Source organism: Stylophora pistillata, chromosome 5 (genome assembly GCF_964205215.1).
Source record: "Stylophora pistillata chromosome 5, jaStyPist1.2, whole genome shotgun sequence".
Classification (NCBI taxonomy): domain Eukaryota; kingdom Metazoa; phylum Cnidaria; class Anthozoa; order Scleractinia; family Pocilloporidae; genus Stylophora; species Stylophora pistillata.
The window spans coordinates 8,065,424-8,081,114 of record NC_142523.1 but is presented as its reverse complement, the minus strand read 5'-3'; the positions used below and the strand labels follow the sequence as shown (position 1 = coordinate 8,081,114).

General features: G+C 37.8%; 2 protein-coding genes across 3 annotated transcripts in view; both read left to right on the top strand.

Annotated features, from left to right (window-relative positions):
• The first annotated feature begins 1,770 nt into the window (after nucleotides 1-1,770).
• LOC111344653 (cationic trypsin-3) overlaps nucleotides 1,771-15,691 on the top strand; it is a 25,405-nt gene continuing 11,484 nt past the window's right edge. The window contains exons 1-4 of the mRNA XM_088760884.1: nucleotides 1,771-1,930; nucleotides 3,124-3,183; nucleotides 3,712-3,819; nucleotides 4,903-5,016. Coding sequence (XP_088617010.1) covers nucleotides 1,843-1,930; nucleotides 3,124-3,183; nucleotides 3,712-3,819; nucleotides 4,903-5,016 — 370 coding nt within the window. The 5' untranslated portion in view covers nucleotides 1,771-1,842. The remainder of the gene's footprint in view (nucleotides 1,931-3,123; nucleotides 3,184-3,711; nucleotides 3,820-4,902; nucleotides 5,017-15,691) is intronic.
• Nucleotides 10,950-13,974, top strand: LOC148730070 (uncharacterized). 2 transcript variants are annotated; one of them, XM_088760885.1, is made up of 2 exons: nucleotides 10,950-12,042; nucleotides 12,356-13,974. In XM_088760885.1, the coding sequence occupies exon 2, from the start codon at nucleotides 13,043-13,045 to the stop codon at nucleotides 13,673-13,675; it is 633 nt and encodes a 210-aa protein (XP_088617011.1). In that variant the 5' UTR covers nucleotides 10,950-12,042; nucleotides 12,356-13,042; the 3' UTR covers nucleotides 13,676-13,974. Both variants share the same exon structure in this region, with proteins under 2 accessions (XP_088617011.1, XP_088617012.1).

The following is a 15,691-nucleotide window of genomic DNA, read 5'->3' as shown; positions in this document are numbered from 1 at the left end:
TTTAGTCATTTTACCCAAAGTTTGCAAAGTTCAATGGGATATTTTCTAGTGGCTTGGAAATAGTATATTTTGTTCTTAATGAAAAGAAAATGGGAAGCAAAATCAAAGGCACTTTTTCTTGCCAGCTATGTTTTATTTAGTTAACGCCGTGATGAGCATCAAGGTCACTATTTTTAGTCAAGAGTTTGACAACGTGATTAATGAGAGCTTAATTTCAAGTACTTTGGAGCCCCGAGGAATGGAGGATTCTACATGAAGGGGGCCGTTGGCAGTATGCGGGGAACATGACCAATATTCCGTGTTTTACTTTTCGTGTATTGTGATCTGTTCTCATTATGTACGTAAGAATTGTTTTTACAGGTGATACTGGTCCAAAGACGCCGAAAAGCCTTTACCTTCAACTTAATAGCTTAAAATATTGCCTTGCTCGTCAGGCACAGTAATGTATTACTTAAAAAAAAGGTCGGTAATTAATGAAGCTTTGCCTCTCGCTCTTTGATGAGATGTGATTGCAGTGTAGAGTAGCGGTCTTACCGAGTATATCTTTAGCTTCGATTCCCAATGGTTTTAGCCGCTCATTTTCCCTCAGAATTCTCTTTGATTCATTTTTTCATCTAAAAAGCAATGAACTGTGGATACGCAAACAAATGAAATTAAATTTGGCCATAAATAAATTTTTAGGAACTTCCTGCTTTTCGAAATATCAAGGACGCTCATAATTGCGACCGATTTTCCTTGATGTATCCAGGGTAATTTTTTTGTGTGTTTTCGGACAATCTTCAGTTGATACTATGATGGTTTTTTGACAAAATTTTAAATGCGAGTGTAAAAAGGTTGCTTCCAAATTAATATTTTTCCGAGTCGACTAGTTTATCCAGCTTAAACAGTGCCATCACAGCGAAATTAACAATTTCGGATTTGGAACGCAGGACAAAGATTAGAAAAAAAGTCAGACGAAGCATCTAAATGAATAATAAAAATTCATCCACTAGATGAAAAACTGAAATTTGATATGACTGTATTAGGTAAATGTGCAACGGATATAAATTGCTAAAATATTAATAGATCAAAGCACCTGACCATAGTATAATTTTTTAAAACATCCGTTAAAAGAATGGAACTATACTTGTAATGCGCATTTGATCGAAATACAAAACGTCTTTCATATAAAAGAGATACCTTTGTCGGTAGAATTCCAGTTGGGTGGAATATGGATTTTATTAACCTTTCAATAGTGCCATACTGATTAAGTAATGTTACAGTATATGAATAAATATGAATAAAGGGGGTACGTTTTTAGAGAAACTGTGGTGCTGCGTCGGCGAGGGAATTATGACATCACCTATTGTTTTAAAAATGAAAATCTTCTGCTATAAAGAGTTTCTGAAGCTAACGTTTCCGCGAGTGTATGCCCATCGTTAGAGGGAAGAACGAGGGGCTAGCGCTCGAAAAGTCATCTTTAGAAACTCTACTATGGCCAATCTACATTATCAACTCAGTTGTTATACCTAAATTATCTTTCAATATTTGAATTATTTGCTTTTATGTTATTATGAATACATATGTTTAGGAGCTCTGATAATATCCTTTTAACAAGCCATTCAGTTTTTGACGACATCTTTCAGCTGTTGAAACGAAAAGCGATCTGTATTTCACCCATTAATGATTTTTCATTTCCATAACAATCAAACCTTATTGGATGCACTGTGCGATATTAAAGTCTTTGCGGCTTTTATTTACCTAGCTGCAACGATCGCAGGTACCGTCAGGCTATTACGCGTATGCGTCTTAAAGTTATGTTTCGGTTTTAGAGTCAGACAATTCAAGTTTTTCACGGGGAAAATGTTACACATCACTCTGTTATGCGCTCTCGCCATTTTCTTTCCAGTTTCACATGGGAACGAATTTGAAGGTCTTTCAGAAATAAGAGGTAACAAAATTTATCACTTGAAGTTCTTAGTAAAGTTTTGATACCATTTAAATCAAATTGATGCAGGAAAATCATTTTGTCTATAGCCAGAATTTTCAAATTGTGTTCAGCAAATCATTGTGGTTTAAATGATTTTTTAATATATTTTTTTTCTTTTCTAAAAGTTATTTTATAATGGAAATATTTAAGTATGACAAAAAAAGATTTCAACTCCTGCAGTAATACAGAATGCGTGACTGGCTTGATAAAAGATTGTTTTGTCTTTGCCGGGCAAATAATCAGAGATAATTTGGCCTTATCAACGTTCTTCGCGACTATGAAGAAGGGCTAACCAGCTTTCGAAACTCTTTATGGAGGCCAATTTACATTATCAGCTCATTTAATCAAACCAAATTATCTTGGAATTCCTCCGCCGGTACAGCACCACAGTTTCTTTAGAAACTTACCCTCTTAAAATCATGAGAGACCCTGAGCAAACTCGTCAAACATGGCGCTTGGGGTCGCACTAGCGACAGAAAAGGTGACAATCTTGTCTAAACTAATGTAAAAAGTTAACAGTCTGGCGTTTGGTCGTGCTCTTCTCTCACTAAACTGAAGTTGTCCAATTAATGGCTCATTGCAGTATTGGGAATCATTCCACTGTGGTAGTTGGGAAATAGCTACCATCTACCTCAGCGGGACATTTAATGCTCTGTTTGACGGGGAATCCTGCATCAGGATAGTCAAATATTATAGTTTTTAGTACGATTATGTGATAGATCCCAGCGTTTTTAGGTTGAGGCCATATGCGGTATCACAAAAAATCTCAGAAACCAGGTTGAAGAAAGTAGTGCAATCGAAATACTCATCGGCTCAACACGAAAGAAGAATAAAAATCTTCCGCTTTTACTTACCCTAACATAATGTGAACTAAATTATTTGATACCGAGACATTCTGTAGATAAGCAATTTATTGAATCGTAATAAATATAAACTTCATAATCAGTAGAAAATTCTACTTTTGAATCCCGAAATCAACTCTCATGAGGCAACAGCTGTCTGATAAATCTTTGCATTTATAATTAAAAAAAAAATAACAGTCAGTTGTGTATATGATGAGGTTCCTTTAAAATAACTTGATCACTTCTGGTTGAGCATTTAGCAAGTTTTAAATTTTTCAGGAAAATGAAATATTCATTTTTAATATCATTTAGATGTTACCGAAGTTGACTGGACACAATTGACGGAATTCAAATTGAGAACGAAAAGAGGAGGTTAGTTTACTTCTGTTAGTTTTGCATGGTGTTTCAAACCCTGTGTGTAAAAACAAGTTCACGTTTTTGTAAGAATTTTCATGCGTCTAAAGATGAATTTCCGGTGTCGCGTAGTTTTTCCTTCATCGTAAGACCTGCATAGAGAAAACATGCGTATGCAATTTCCACCGTCGTTTAAAAACCAATACCACACGTGCGAAAAACGCAGGCCCGTGCGTTAAAGTTGCAAGCTGTTCCACTTTTCTCTGCACTCTCGAGATTACGGCGTGCACTAAACACGCATGAACACCTTGAAAAAAAGTGGAACTGGAAATATGAAAACGCTGTGTGGACGAAAACGTGAATGTGGAAATTCAGCTTCAGTCCTGCTCTAGCGTGGACGAGAAACATATGCACTTATTGCGTACGTATTGCATACCTTTGTAGTTGAAGTTTAGTCCCCTTTATGTGTTTTCCTTGCCCATTCCCATTTAAAGAGATTTAACAGTGTTTCTCTAATATTAACCATTATCGTTGGTTCATTTTTAGTATGTAAGGACGAAAGTGCATACTGCGGTTCATATAAGAGTTATTGTAACCATCCGTCGTACAAAGGTTATCTGAAGGACAACTGCAAAATGACTTGTAACTATTGTGGTAAGGTTCTAATGCATTGACGAATGAGGGAGGGGAGGGTAAAGTATGAGCAAAACGGAATATTCTCGTCTTTAGTTTTAGTTAGAACCTTTGGATCGATGTTTATCTAAGCAGCTGCACACCCACCCCTCCCCTAACAAAACAGCAGTCAACTGATAACAAGTTAGGGTTAGGGGAGGGGTAGCTAGGTGCGCAGTTACTTAGATACTCCCATTGAACGAACTCTTTAACCCATTACACCTAACATCAGTATGCATATTCTCCATACTGTTCTCTATACATAACCTAAGTTGCCGACAAGGAGAATTTGTTTAACGATCAAGAGTTTTTGTAGTTGTTGATCATTTTCATCATTCTCCTGACCTTAATGTTTGATTCAGAGGTGATATTGTAAGGAGAAATCATATGCTGGTCACTCTAAAGGATTAAAGGATTAAAAGAAAACTAACTAGTAAATGCTTGAGCTCAATTTGCAAATTGACAGACAAGAAACACAAATTTTAAATATTAGACGCTTTCAATATTTACTTTTCAATCGATTTATCCACTGTAACTTTCTTATCAAGAGTATGAAAACTAAACGTTTTTTTTCCTTCTTTTATTTCTTTGCTTACAGAAAATATTCATTGAGAGCCAATTTACGGGGTTTTAACTCTTAAAATATTTCAGTGATATAAATAACGTCGTGAGCGAGATTCCGGGATTAACAGATGGATATTGAGGTCCGTCTTGTCCTCGGCTGTAATATCAACTTAACAGTTCGGTGATAGTCAAACTTCAACGTCCATGCCACGCATAGGATTTGTTCTCGATGTCTGGAAGGTTCATGTCTAACTTTAAATTTCGTACGCGTTGCTTGCCTATTTCTTAGTCAGAACATGGACTGAAAATTTTAGTTGACGCCGCTGATGCCTGAGCGAGTATTGGACTGGACAATAACGAAAAAAAAAAGTGAATGAGAAACTTAAAACACCTGTTAATCATACTTACTCTTCCAATTCATCCTAGAAATCAGTTGTATATTTCTACTAACGATCTGGTTTGTTGGAAGAATTAATCCAGTGAATTTCAATCCATTTTAAGGAAAAGAATGCGCTGACTTGATGGACTGTGAAATATACAGAAACTATTGTAACCATAAAGACTACCACACCTCGCTGAAATATTATTGTAAAGCCACTTGCAGTTTTTGCCAAGGTAACTACCTCGTGCTAATGTATTCATTTAGCTCTCATGTCTTTTGATTTATTCGTCTTTTCTACACTTTTATCTTTCAGTTTTCTTTTCTTTTTTGCCCTTATCGTTCGGTTTTGTCTTTTTTGTAAAACTGTTTACTGATTATTTGTCTGACGGCCTCTACAAGCGCTCGGCTTTTTCTTCGTTCCTTCACTTCTTTTCTACTTTATTCTGTCATTCCCTGTTCTGTTGTTCTATGGTCCATTATATTAGACCGTTTTCTTCATCACTTCTCACGTGAATTAAGGAATGGGGCAGAATTAAAAAAGGCTAAAAATTAGGAAAAAATTGGAAAAATAATATTTAAGCATTCGTTGATCTTTCTTTTATAAAAAGCTTACTAATCCATGGGGAAAGAAAACGTTTCTGTGGGTCACGTGACGCAACCGTTCTTCAGTGCTTTAATTTGGCGCCATTTGTCTCCGTTCTCTTTGGTTCAAGTTTACACCACTTTTTACGGCATCAGATCACGGTTAAAGCATCCAGGAATGGCCTTCTATGTTCTGTGTTTTTGAGCTTAATCGGGGAATCCGGGAAAATGCCGTTAGCTAGTGTGAAATTGTCATTCTTTTTTCGATGAACGGCAATTTACTCAATTATTGGTGTCTCATGAGGCCATTTGAAATGGAATCTAAAATCCCCGATTGATTGCTAGTTTCTTACAATAGCCTTCTGGTTTTAGAATAGAAAAGCCGTCGTCTGAACGATGGTAAAGTGGTGTATCCAACGTTTTTAATACTTAACTAGCAGCTCGATGTGTCCGCCATATTTGAAAGCGCGGCTTAGACTTCGGAAAAATAGAACCGAGAGAATGTTCTTGCTGCTATAGCAACAAAGCCTTTCCAAGATGGCGGACAAGATTGCAGTGGAAGGGTCATAAAGTTTGTAAGTTGTTTTTCTCGTTTCTTTTGCGTCATTAAGGAAGAACTTTGCTGAATGAAAACATTAAATTTATTTATATGCAAAACTGGTATTTTTCATCTCTATATACTTAAATTTGAGACGTAGTAAAGAAGTAAAGATAACAAGATTTCGACGCTCTGAACGAAGGACAACTTTCGTAATAAAAGAAATCTTAACTGTCTCTCGGAGTTTTGCGCGCACTTCTGACTCCTAAAACCTTAATTGCTAGTAGAATAATAGGATATCATGTTCCTGTTCTAAATTATCTTTCGAGTTTTGGCGCAATGTTCATATAACTTGAGTTTTTTGTGGGGTAAACATACGGCGCTTCGATCTTGCTGAATTGGTTTCAACGAAACACCTTCAGAATTACCGTTTTACATTGTCTGAAGGAATTTAAAGGCTTTTCAGCTGAAAATTCAACGTCTTTTGCCACACGAAGGATTTGAAGAGTCGCTAACTTGAAGGAAAAACATCGCGGCTTTTATAGCGGGATTTTTTTAACTGTGGCTTCGCGCGTGTAGCTGCAAGGAACAGTTGTTAATGATGAGAATGGGAAGGTTATTTACGACAAGGGCACTCGTCTACAGAGGTTCTTGAGTACATTTTCTGAAAACAAAGAAGCTTTTGCTGTTTCTCAGAACACATTCGACAAATGGCTGCACGTACTTCTTAGAAACTTTAAAAAATGGCGCGGTGAAAGCAAGTCAAAATACTTACATCACTTCAGTTCATTTGCATGGAAATCGCTGTCAGCTCTTATGAAGGGATTACATTCTATCTCGAACTGCCGGGAATGCCAAGTGAATCATCTGCTTTTTCAGACACAATTCCCTCTGAAAACTAATCGACTAAAAGGAGCTGACTCAGTAGCTACATCCACAAAAGAAGCAGGGAATTTGACAAAAACAACCAAGGCTGTAAAACCTTCAAAGAAGGCCATTCGGGATACTGCAAAGAGCATCTATTTGAACATTAATGAGCCATTCAAGAATCTCTACAATATCAACCTTGCTGATGCCTTAACAAAGGTACCTGAAATTGGACTAACACATGCAAAAACGACTGTGACACCGGTACACCATGCTTGGAACGAGACAGTCATTTAAACAGAGAGAGTTACAAAGAAAATCTCTTTATTTTGAGTCCCATGAAGAGGTAGTCTCCCTCGCAGCCGTTTTCTTTGGATGTCACACAACGCTCCCCTAAAAGAACGGCTGCTGACAACCGAACTACATTCCTTTCTCCGAATTGGCCAATCACCGCTCGGGTTCCATTTTCAGGAACCTTTTCGCACCAGACTCACCTTTTGACACTCGTCCAATCAGATATCGTTTTCTATCGCGATCCTCATGTGGAAATTACAAGACAAATGGCGGTGCTTGAAGGAGCTTTTCGCAAAGCGTCGTCAAAGTTCAAAATTTTCGAGCTTAAAGCTCACCAGAAGCTTGCAATTAAAAAAGTTTAGTCGAGAAAGATGTTTTTGTTAAGTTGCCTACAGGATCCGGGAAATCGTTAATATATCAAGCACTCCCGCTCGTGTTTGACCGTGTTACCGATGAAAGTGGTCATATTATTTCTCTTTTGTTTTTTGTTTTCTTTTTTTTCGCTTTGTTTCTTTTCTTTTTTTAATTTTTTGCTTGATGTAGTTTTCTTTTTGTGAGTTAATCGATTCCCTTTTTATTTTTTCATTCAAAATTTTTAGAAGTAGCAAAGAATCCAGAAGCGTTAAAAACGAAATGCATCATAGTTAATTCAATTGGCAGGTGCTGAGAGGAAAAACATCCAACATGGTCTTTTTAATAGATACGTGTACTAGCGCACTTTGAGTGTCGGTCCCTTGACAAAAAAGGAACCACCACAAAATTGCAAGATATCTCCTAAATATCTACATATTTTTAATCGTTTCTCTATTTTTACCGGCGCTGCTTTTTTTTTTTCTTTCAATAAATTTTTTACGAGGAAATGCTTCCGTGAAACATTTGAACGGGCCAAAATGATGTAACTCTGACGATCACTTAGACCTAGATTAATGCTAATTCATGAAGCCTCAATTACAAATAGGGCATACAAAGCCAAAGTACTTGGTAAAGTTTTGCCATACAGCGAAGATTATACAATCGCTATCATCATCTAAAGTTTATCGTAGCCATCCCTAGACCGGAATGCCTCTCATGTTATCAGAATAATTTTTAAAAGAATCATCGAAAAACGAAAAGACGGAGCACAACAATGGAACAGAAAAACTCTGAACAAGAAATAAAATGGATGATGATCACCATCAAAGATTAATTATACACAGCACATCATCAACAATTTATCAACTGTATCATACAGAGATGAATCATGTTTTAGTCATCTGAACTATACCAGAACAACAAAAAGAAAATGATGATACCTTTCTCAATTTGTCTGTCTGCCAATAAATCGATCTTTTACAAGCAAATTGGGGAGTCGCGAAAAACAAAACTTCGTTCCTTGATGATAAGAAAAACTAAAAGGGAGAAGATGATGAGTATTTTGCATAAAAAAATTTATTTGTAATCCAATAACCATTTCCCATAATATTTTTCAGTTAATTTACTTCTAAGCAAGCCAATAAGAAGAAAAGAACATCGTGGGCCTCCAACCATCTGGTTTAGCATCAACTGAGTCTCAACTAAAAGCAGTTTATTGAAATAGTTTTTCCCTTCCAAACAGTTTTGAGTTAATTGAAAATTATTTTCAACTTGCTGTTATAGCTTATTGTTAACCTACTTTGTGTTTTGATCATTATCTTTGGTTGACACCGCTTTATCTTAAGATATCCTTGTTCCTTATTGCCTAATTAAAATGCGCAAACTGAAATCTACTGTTGATCTTCATTTGCAATAATATTGCCACAGAGAAAACATCTGTTTCGACGTCGACACAACTCGGACTAGTCTCCCTCGCAGCCGTTTTTTTTGGATGTCACGCAACGCTCCCCCAAAAGAACGGCTGCTGACAACTGAACTACATTCCTTTTTCCGAATTGGCCAATCACAGCTCGGGTTCCATTTTCAGGAACCTTTTCGCACCAGACTCACCTTTTGACACTCGTCCAATCAGATATTGTTTTCTATCGCGATCCTCATGTGGAAAACACAAGACAAATGGCGGTGCTTGAAGGAGCTTTTCGCAAAGCGTCGTCAAAGTTCAAAATTTTCGAGCTTAAAGCTCACCAGAAGCTTGCAATTAAAAAAGTTTAGTCGAGAAAGATGTTTTTGTTAAGTTGCCTACAGGATCCGGGAAATCGTTAATATATCGAGCACTCCCGCTCGTGTTTGACCGTGTTACCGATGAAAGTGGTCATATTATTTCTCTTTTGTTTTTTGTTTTTTTTTTTTTCGCTTTGTTTCTTTTCTTTTTTAATTTTTTGCTTGATTTAGTTTTCTTTTTGTGAGTTAATCGATTCCCTTTTTATTTTTTCATTCAAAATTTTTAGAAGTAGCAAAGAATCCAGAAGCGTTAAAAACGAAATGCATCATAGTTAATTCAATTGGCAGGTGCTGAGAGGAAAAACATCCAACATGGTCTTTTTAATAGATACGTGTACTAGCGCACTTTGAGTGTCGGTCCCTTGACAAAAAAGGAACCACCACAAAATTGCAAGATATCTCCTAAATATCTACATATTTTTAATCGTTTCTCTATTTTTACCGGCGCTGCTTTTTTTTTTTCTTTCAATAAATTTTTTACGAGGAAATGCTTCCGTGAAACATTTGAACGGGCCAAAATGATGTAACTCTGACGATCACTTAGACCTAGATTAATGCTAATTCATGAAGCCTCAATTACAAATAGGGCATACAAAGCCAAAGTACTTGGTAAAGTTTTGCCATACAGCGAAGATTATACAATCGCTATCATCATCTAAAGTTTATCGTAGCCATCCCTAGACCGGAATGCCTCTCATGTTATCAGAATAATTTTTAAAAGAATCATCGAAAAACGAAAAGACGGAGCACAACAATGGAACAGAAAAACTCTGAACAAGAAATAAAATGGATGATGATCACCATCAAAGATTAATTATACACAGCACATCATCAACAATTTATCAACTGTATCATACAGAGATGAATCATGTTTTAGTCATCTGAACTATACCAGAACAACAAAAAGAAAATGATGATACCTTTCTCAATTTGTCTCTCTGCCAATAAATCGATCTTTTACAAGCAAATTGGGGAGTCGCGAAAAACAAAACTTCGTTCCTTGATGATAAGAAAAACTAAAAGGGAGAAGATGACGAGTATTTTGCATAAAAAAATTTATTTGTAATCCAATAACCATTTCCCATAATATTTTTCAGTTAATTTACTTCTAAGCAAGCCAATAAGAAGAAAAGAACATCGTGGGCCTGCAACCATCTGGTTTAGCATCAATTGAGTCTCAACTAAAAGCAGTTTATTGAAATAGTTTTTCCCTTCCAAACAGTTTTGAGTTAATTGAAAATTATTTTCAACTTGCTGTTATAGCTTATTGTTAACCTACTTTGTGTTTTGATCATTATCTTTGGTTGACACCGCTTTATCTTAAGATAACCTTGTTCCTTATTGCCTAATTAAAATGCGCAAACTGAAATCTACTGTTGATCTTCATTTGCAATAATATTGCCACAGAGAAAACATCTGTTTCGACGTCGACACAACTCGGACTAGTCTCCCTCGCAGCCGTTTTTTTTGGATGTCACGCAACACTCCCCCAAAAGAACGGCTGCTGACAACTGAACTATATTCCTTTTTCCGAATTGGCCAATCACAGCTCGGGTTCCATTTTCAGGAACCTTTTCGCGCCAGACTCACCTTTTGACACTCGTCCAATCAGATATTGTTTTCTATCGCGATCCTCATGTGGAAAACACAAGACAAATGGCGGTGCTTGAAGGAGCTTTTCGCAAAGCGTCGTCAAAGTTCAACATTTTCGAGCTTAAAGCTCACCAGAAGCTTGCAATTAAAAAAAATTTTTAGTTGAGAAAGAAGATGTTTTTGTTAAGTTGCCTACAGGATCCGGGAAATCGTTAATAGGGAGTTTAAGCAAATAAAGCACTCCCGCTCGTGTTTGACCATGTTACCGATGAAAGTGGTCATATTATTGTTATTGTTGTTCCGTTGTACCAACGTGCGGAAACACTCGATAATTCGGGCCGATTTCCTGTACCGGTGATAAGAAGCCACGAACATAACTAATCGGGTTCGCTCCAGCTAGCAGCGGACTGACAAATGAAGAAGTACAAGTAGTGTAGGAGACGTTGGCCGACCTAAATTGCAGTGTTCTCGAAGCTTCGCCCGGTTTGTTGACGGCAAGCACGCGCTTTTTTCCTCCTGATCTCCATCTGTAGGTCAAAGCAAGCGTTTAGCCCTTGGCCTAGATTGAAAGGCGTCTCGTATTTCCTTTTGATTATTGATGTAATTTACTGTTTCTTATATATTCTGACTTTTATAATCTGTAGTAAGCTCTTGAAATAGTGCGAATAAAGAGTTTCAGTTCAGTTTTTAGCTTCTACTTTCTCAGTTGCTCGCTGAAACTTTAACAACCGCTCAAACAATCTAGCGTTTGTGTCGTTGGCGTAGCAGTTGACGTCTATGTTAAGCGTAGATTCTATAATTTAAACGAAATTGTGAGAAGTTTTCCCAAAAATATATACTCTATCTTTACCAGGGCACAACGATGAACATGTGAAACATTTCGAGCTCTCATCGGCAAATTTTTCAGTGTTTCTCCCAATATCCACATTTTCGCGTGAAACCTTACGTCATTCAGATTTTCTGGTATGTGATTGGTCTGTTCAATAGACCGCGACCAAACCGCAAGGACAATGAGAAAGGAATGTAGTTCGGTTGTCAGTAGCCGTTCTTTTGGGGGAGCGTTGCGTGACATCCAAAAAAAACGGCTGCGAGGGAGACTAATGAAGAGGCTAAAAGTCGGACTACGAAGAGGAAAGCACTCGAGGAGGCAGGCCTTCGAAAGGTAAAGCGTCACTCTCCAGATCCCAGTTCCCTTGACTTTGACAAAGATGGTCTCCTACAGGAAGTAAATGCAATGAAAGAGGGTGATAAGGTGAGAATAAACTAAATAAAGATACTTAAAACAGTTGGAATAAGAAAATTTTGTTTAAATCATGATAGCAAATAACTTCACTGCATACATGTATGCATGCTATCAATAAACTAACTGTCCCCTCTTTGGCCAAATGACCAGAATTACTTCCATTCCCCATCACTTTACTTTTCAAATGAAAAGATAAATAATAAAATTATAATGAAAACAAAAGGTTTCATATTTGAATCTTCAATATTTAATTCACAAACATTTGTTTGTTTTAATTCTGTTTTTAAGTAGTGATTGAAATATTACTTCCCCTTATTTACAGATCAATTTCTCTGCACTGGCTAAGAAATATGGAGTATCCAAGAAGACAACAGTAGGAAACATGGTGGTGAAAGAATTACTTAGCAAAAATGGCAAGAATTTGGAAATCTTCAAGCCCTTCAGAAAAAATAACCTACTTCCAAGAAGGCAGCTCAACAAAGCCTTTGGAGGGGAGATCCCAACACCAGTGCCTCACACAGGTGCAGCCATAAGAGAAACTCTAAGAAAAAAAATTGCAAATGGGGAATACCGCTTGGGTGAGATTATAGTTCCAAAAACCTACCAAAAGCTAACATTGGATTCCAATGGCACTCTCAAGAAAGAATGTTTCACAGTTAGTGGCAGAAAAATACCTCTACTAGAAATCAGGAAAAATCTTTTAGCAGAACATGAGGAAATGGGTTTGGTGAGAGACCACTCAGAGGCTCATTATGAGGCTATGACGTACGAAGAGCTGGAAACTCGCTTGCAGGAAATTGGAGAGTTAAAAGAGAAGCCTGGTGGTGAGACAACAAGGGAGGAACTGGTTAACTCGCTAAAACACTGGGAGCGAACTTGACACCTGATAATCTGGTCAGACCACTCAAGTGTTATGAATCATGGCCATATCCTCTTGATGGTAAATGCAATTTAAGATCCAGCATTTTATTACACATCTCAAGAGCTTGAGGGAAAGGATGTCCAAGAAATGGTGGAAAAGCCACAAATTTACCTTATGGCAAGGTGTAGAGACACCATCGAAGATCAGCTATTATACAGTGACACCTGCCTGGAGGACATCCAACAGCTCACTACAAAGATCACCTCTTCCCACAATGTATTCATCAATGAAATCTGTCGCATGTTCCATGGTGACCATCCATCACAAGAAGTTGAGAGTGGGGAGCAGTTGGGTGGAAAATTTGGCTGCTGTGGTTGCACTATGTCATCAACACAGTACTCTGACCACATAGCATCACTAAGAGCCCCACAAATCACCTTAGAAGAGCCAAGGAAGAAAGTCATTGCAGGTCCAGCAGGCAAAGAAAGGAAGAATGGAGGGGTGCAACCTTTCCAACAAATGAGTAAGGATGACATGATCAGAGAGTGCAAAGGCCGAAACCTCCCAACAGATGGTTTGCTAAAACCAGCCTTGCAGAGCCAATTGAGGGAGGAGCTTAAGGGTATTCTGCGAGTCCCTGCACTGTGTTTTCCTGATCAAAGTGCTTCAATGAAAGACCTTAACTTAACCCAATATGAAGTTGTGCCAGTAGAACCCCTCCATGATCTCAAGGAGCACATAAATAACATCTTGAAGGAACTTCCCAAAACACATGTCTAAAACATTGTGCCCTTATCAAAAGCAATATGCACTAAAAACATTTACCAGATGAGGGTAATTTTTACCCGAATTGACCAATCAGAGTGCTTTGTTTGTTTCAGTTTCCCGCCGGGTAAAGTTTACCCTAGTGGGGTAAACTTACCATTAGCAATTCGCTCGTTAGAGCCCTTCTATGGGCTGTATCGACGCAAAATAATTACATTCTTTCGATTGTGCCTTCTTAGAATCGAATTTCGCGATTTGGAGTTGAAAAAGGTGCAAAACCGATCAGCTTATATCTAGGATGGCGCACTTTTGGATTTGTCGGGATTCGAAAATTGACACTCCTTTGTTTGCAAAGTCATGTTTGTTTTACCTTATGATAAAATATTGTTGACATGAAGGTGTTTTATTGACAGGTTTTAGGTGACAAGGGTCGCTTTCCATTCAACAAAAATCACGGGTTCAAAATGTCGGTATTTTCGCTGGCCGAATGGAACGCGTCCGACCGTATCTAAGAGGGTACACTAAAAACGTATTCCTAAATTTTCGAAAACTTATCGCGGAACTTTTCCCGTTCCATTCGATTTCTGACCAGAAATCTCGAAAATTTTGGTCAAATGGAAAGCGCCCACCGTGACACATGTAATCTTTAACCATCTTGGTGACACATGTAATCTTTAACCATCTTGGTGCCACGTCACGCTCTGAAACCTGCTGAGATGTTTGCTGATTCCACGAAAGAGGAATCAACAAACATCTCAAGATTGTCACTGTAGCCTAAACCATTTTTAAGTTCTGGAATTATTCTAGTTCTAAAATGTCATATTGGAGAACGAGGTGACGAGCGTGTACGGCACTTTCTAATTGCCATTGTTTTTTACTTTTTTTTGACTGCTCGGACAATTGTCGAAATAATAGAATAACTGGTAGTTTCAATGTCAAAGTGGGTGCCGGCGTCAGAGCTTGAAGGAAATACTGATAAAACGACTTGAAATTAACGGTATAATACGGGTTGGTGTGGCTTTTTGAAAAAGAATTACGATTTTTCCAACTTGTTTAGTTTTAAAGGGCTTTTGTGAAACAACATCAGAGCTCCCCCAAATTCTTTTGTTGATTTAAGAAAAGAACGTTTACTCCGAATGGCACCATTTTTGACTAACACTTCACTGCTGCTGAATGCACTGAGAAAAAAATATTTCTATGAAGTAGTACTTGATCGATATCTTGGCAACTCCACTCGCGAATCGGCAAAAATTGTTCGCATAATAGAGCAGCCAAACACATAAAAATCTCTTGTCCTCTGAGTCATCACTAAACCGTTCAAGACCTTGATGAATACTTCCACAAGCAATGAAAGACATCTATTTTAAAAACTCATCTCGTCTATCGTGCCCTTGATTTCGAGCAGAGCGGGACGGCTGTCTACCGATATTTCCACGTGCATTCTACGTGATGTCATTACAAACAACCCGGATATACAACACGCAATCGACCGCGCGTGTCTCCGATCTAACATCTTGATGAAAACAATATACCTTCGCGGGTGTCTTTCCCAAAAGAAATTGTCAACGTACTGTTTGAAGCGTAACTACCGTAAACTATATTTATTGATGGAAAGGGTACGAAATACGCTATCCGAAAAAATTGTTTTGTTAAGGTTGATCTTGTTGTGGAGTTGTTCCGATTAAAAACTTGAAAAACAGACCGCCGATGGGAACACAAAGGCGTCCTGCTGAGTCTCAGGGGACTCTCGGCAGAAACACATCTTGCCAGTGACAATCCTTTTTATGGTTGCTGGTCGGGTGCCGGCACATGATGACTTCTTAAAACACTAACTCTAGTCCTTCTCGATCATAATTTTTTTCTCGCCATTCTTCGTCAAATTTCTTTTATTTCTTTCGCTTACAGCTTGTTGATTCATACTTCAATCACGAACCTACCCCGCCCTAAAAGCGCGTAATACTTTAGTGGCCCGTTTGGCTCGGCAACGGTAACAAAGGAGCAAACGAGTAAAAAAGGAGCTGGCTCGTTTGG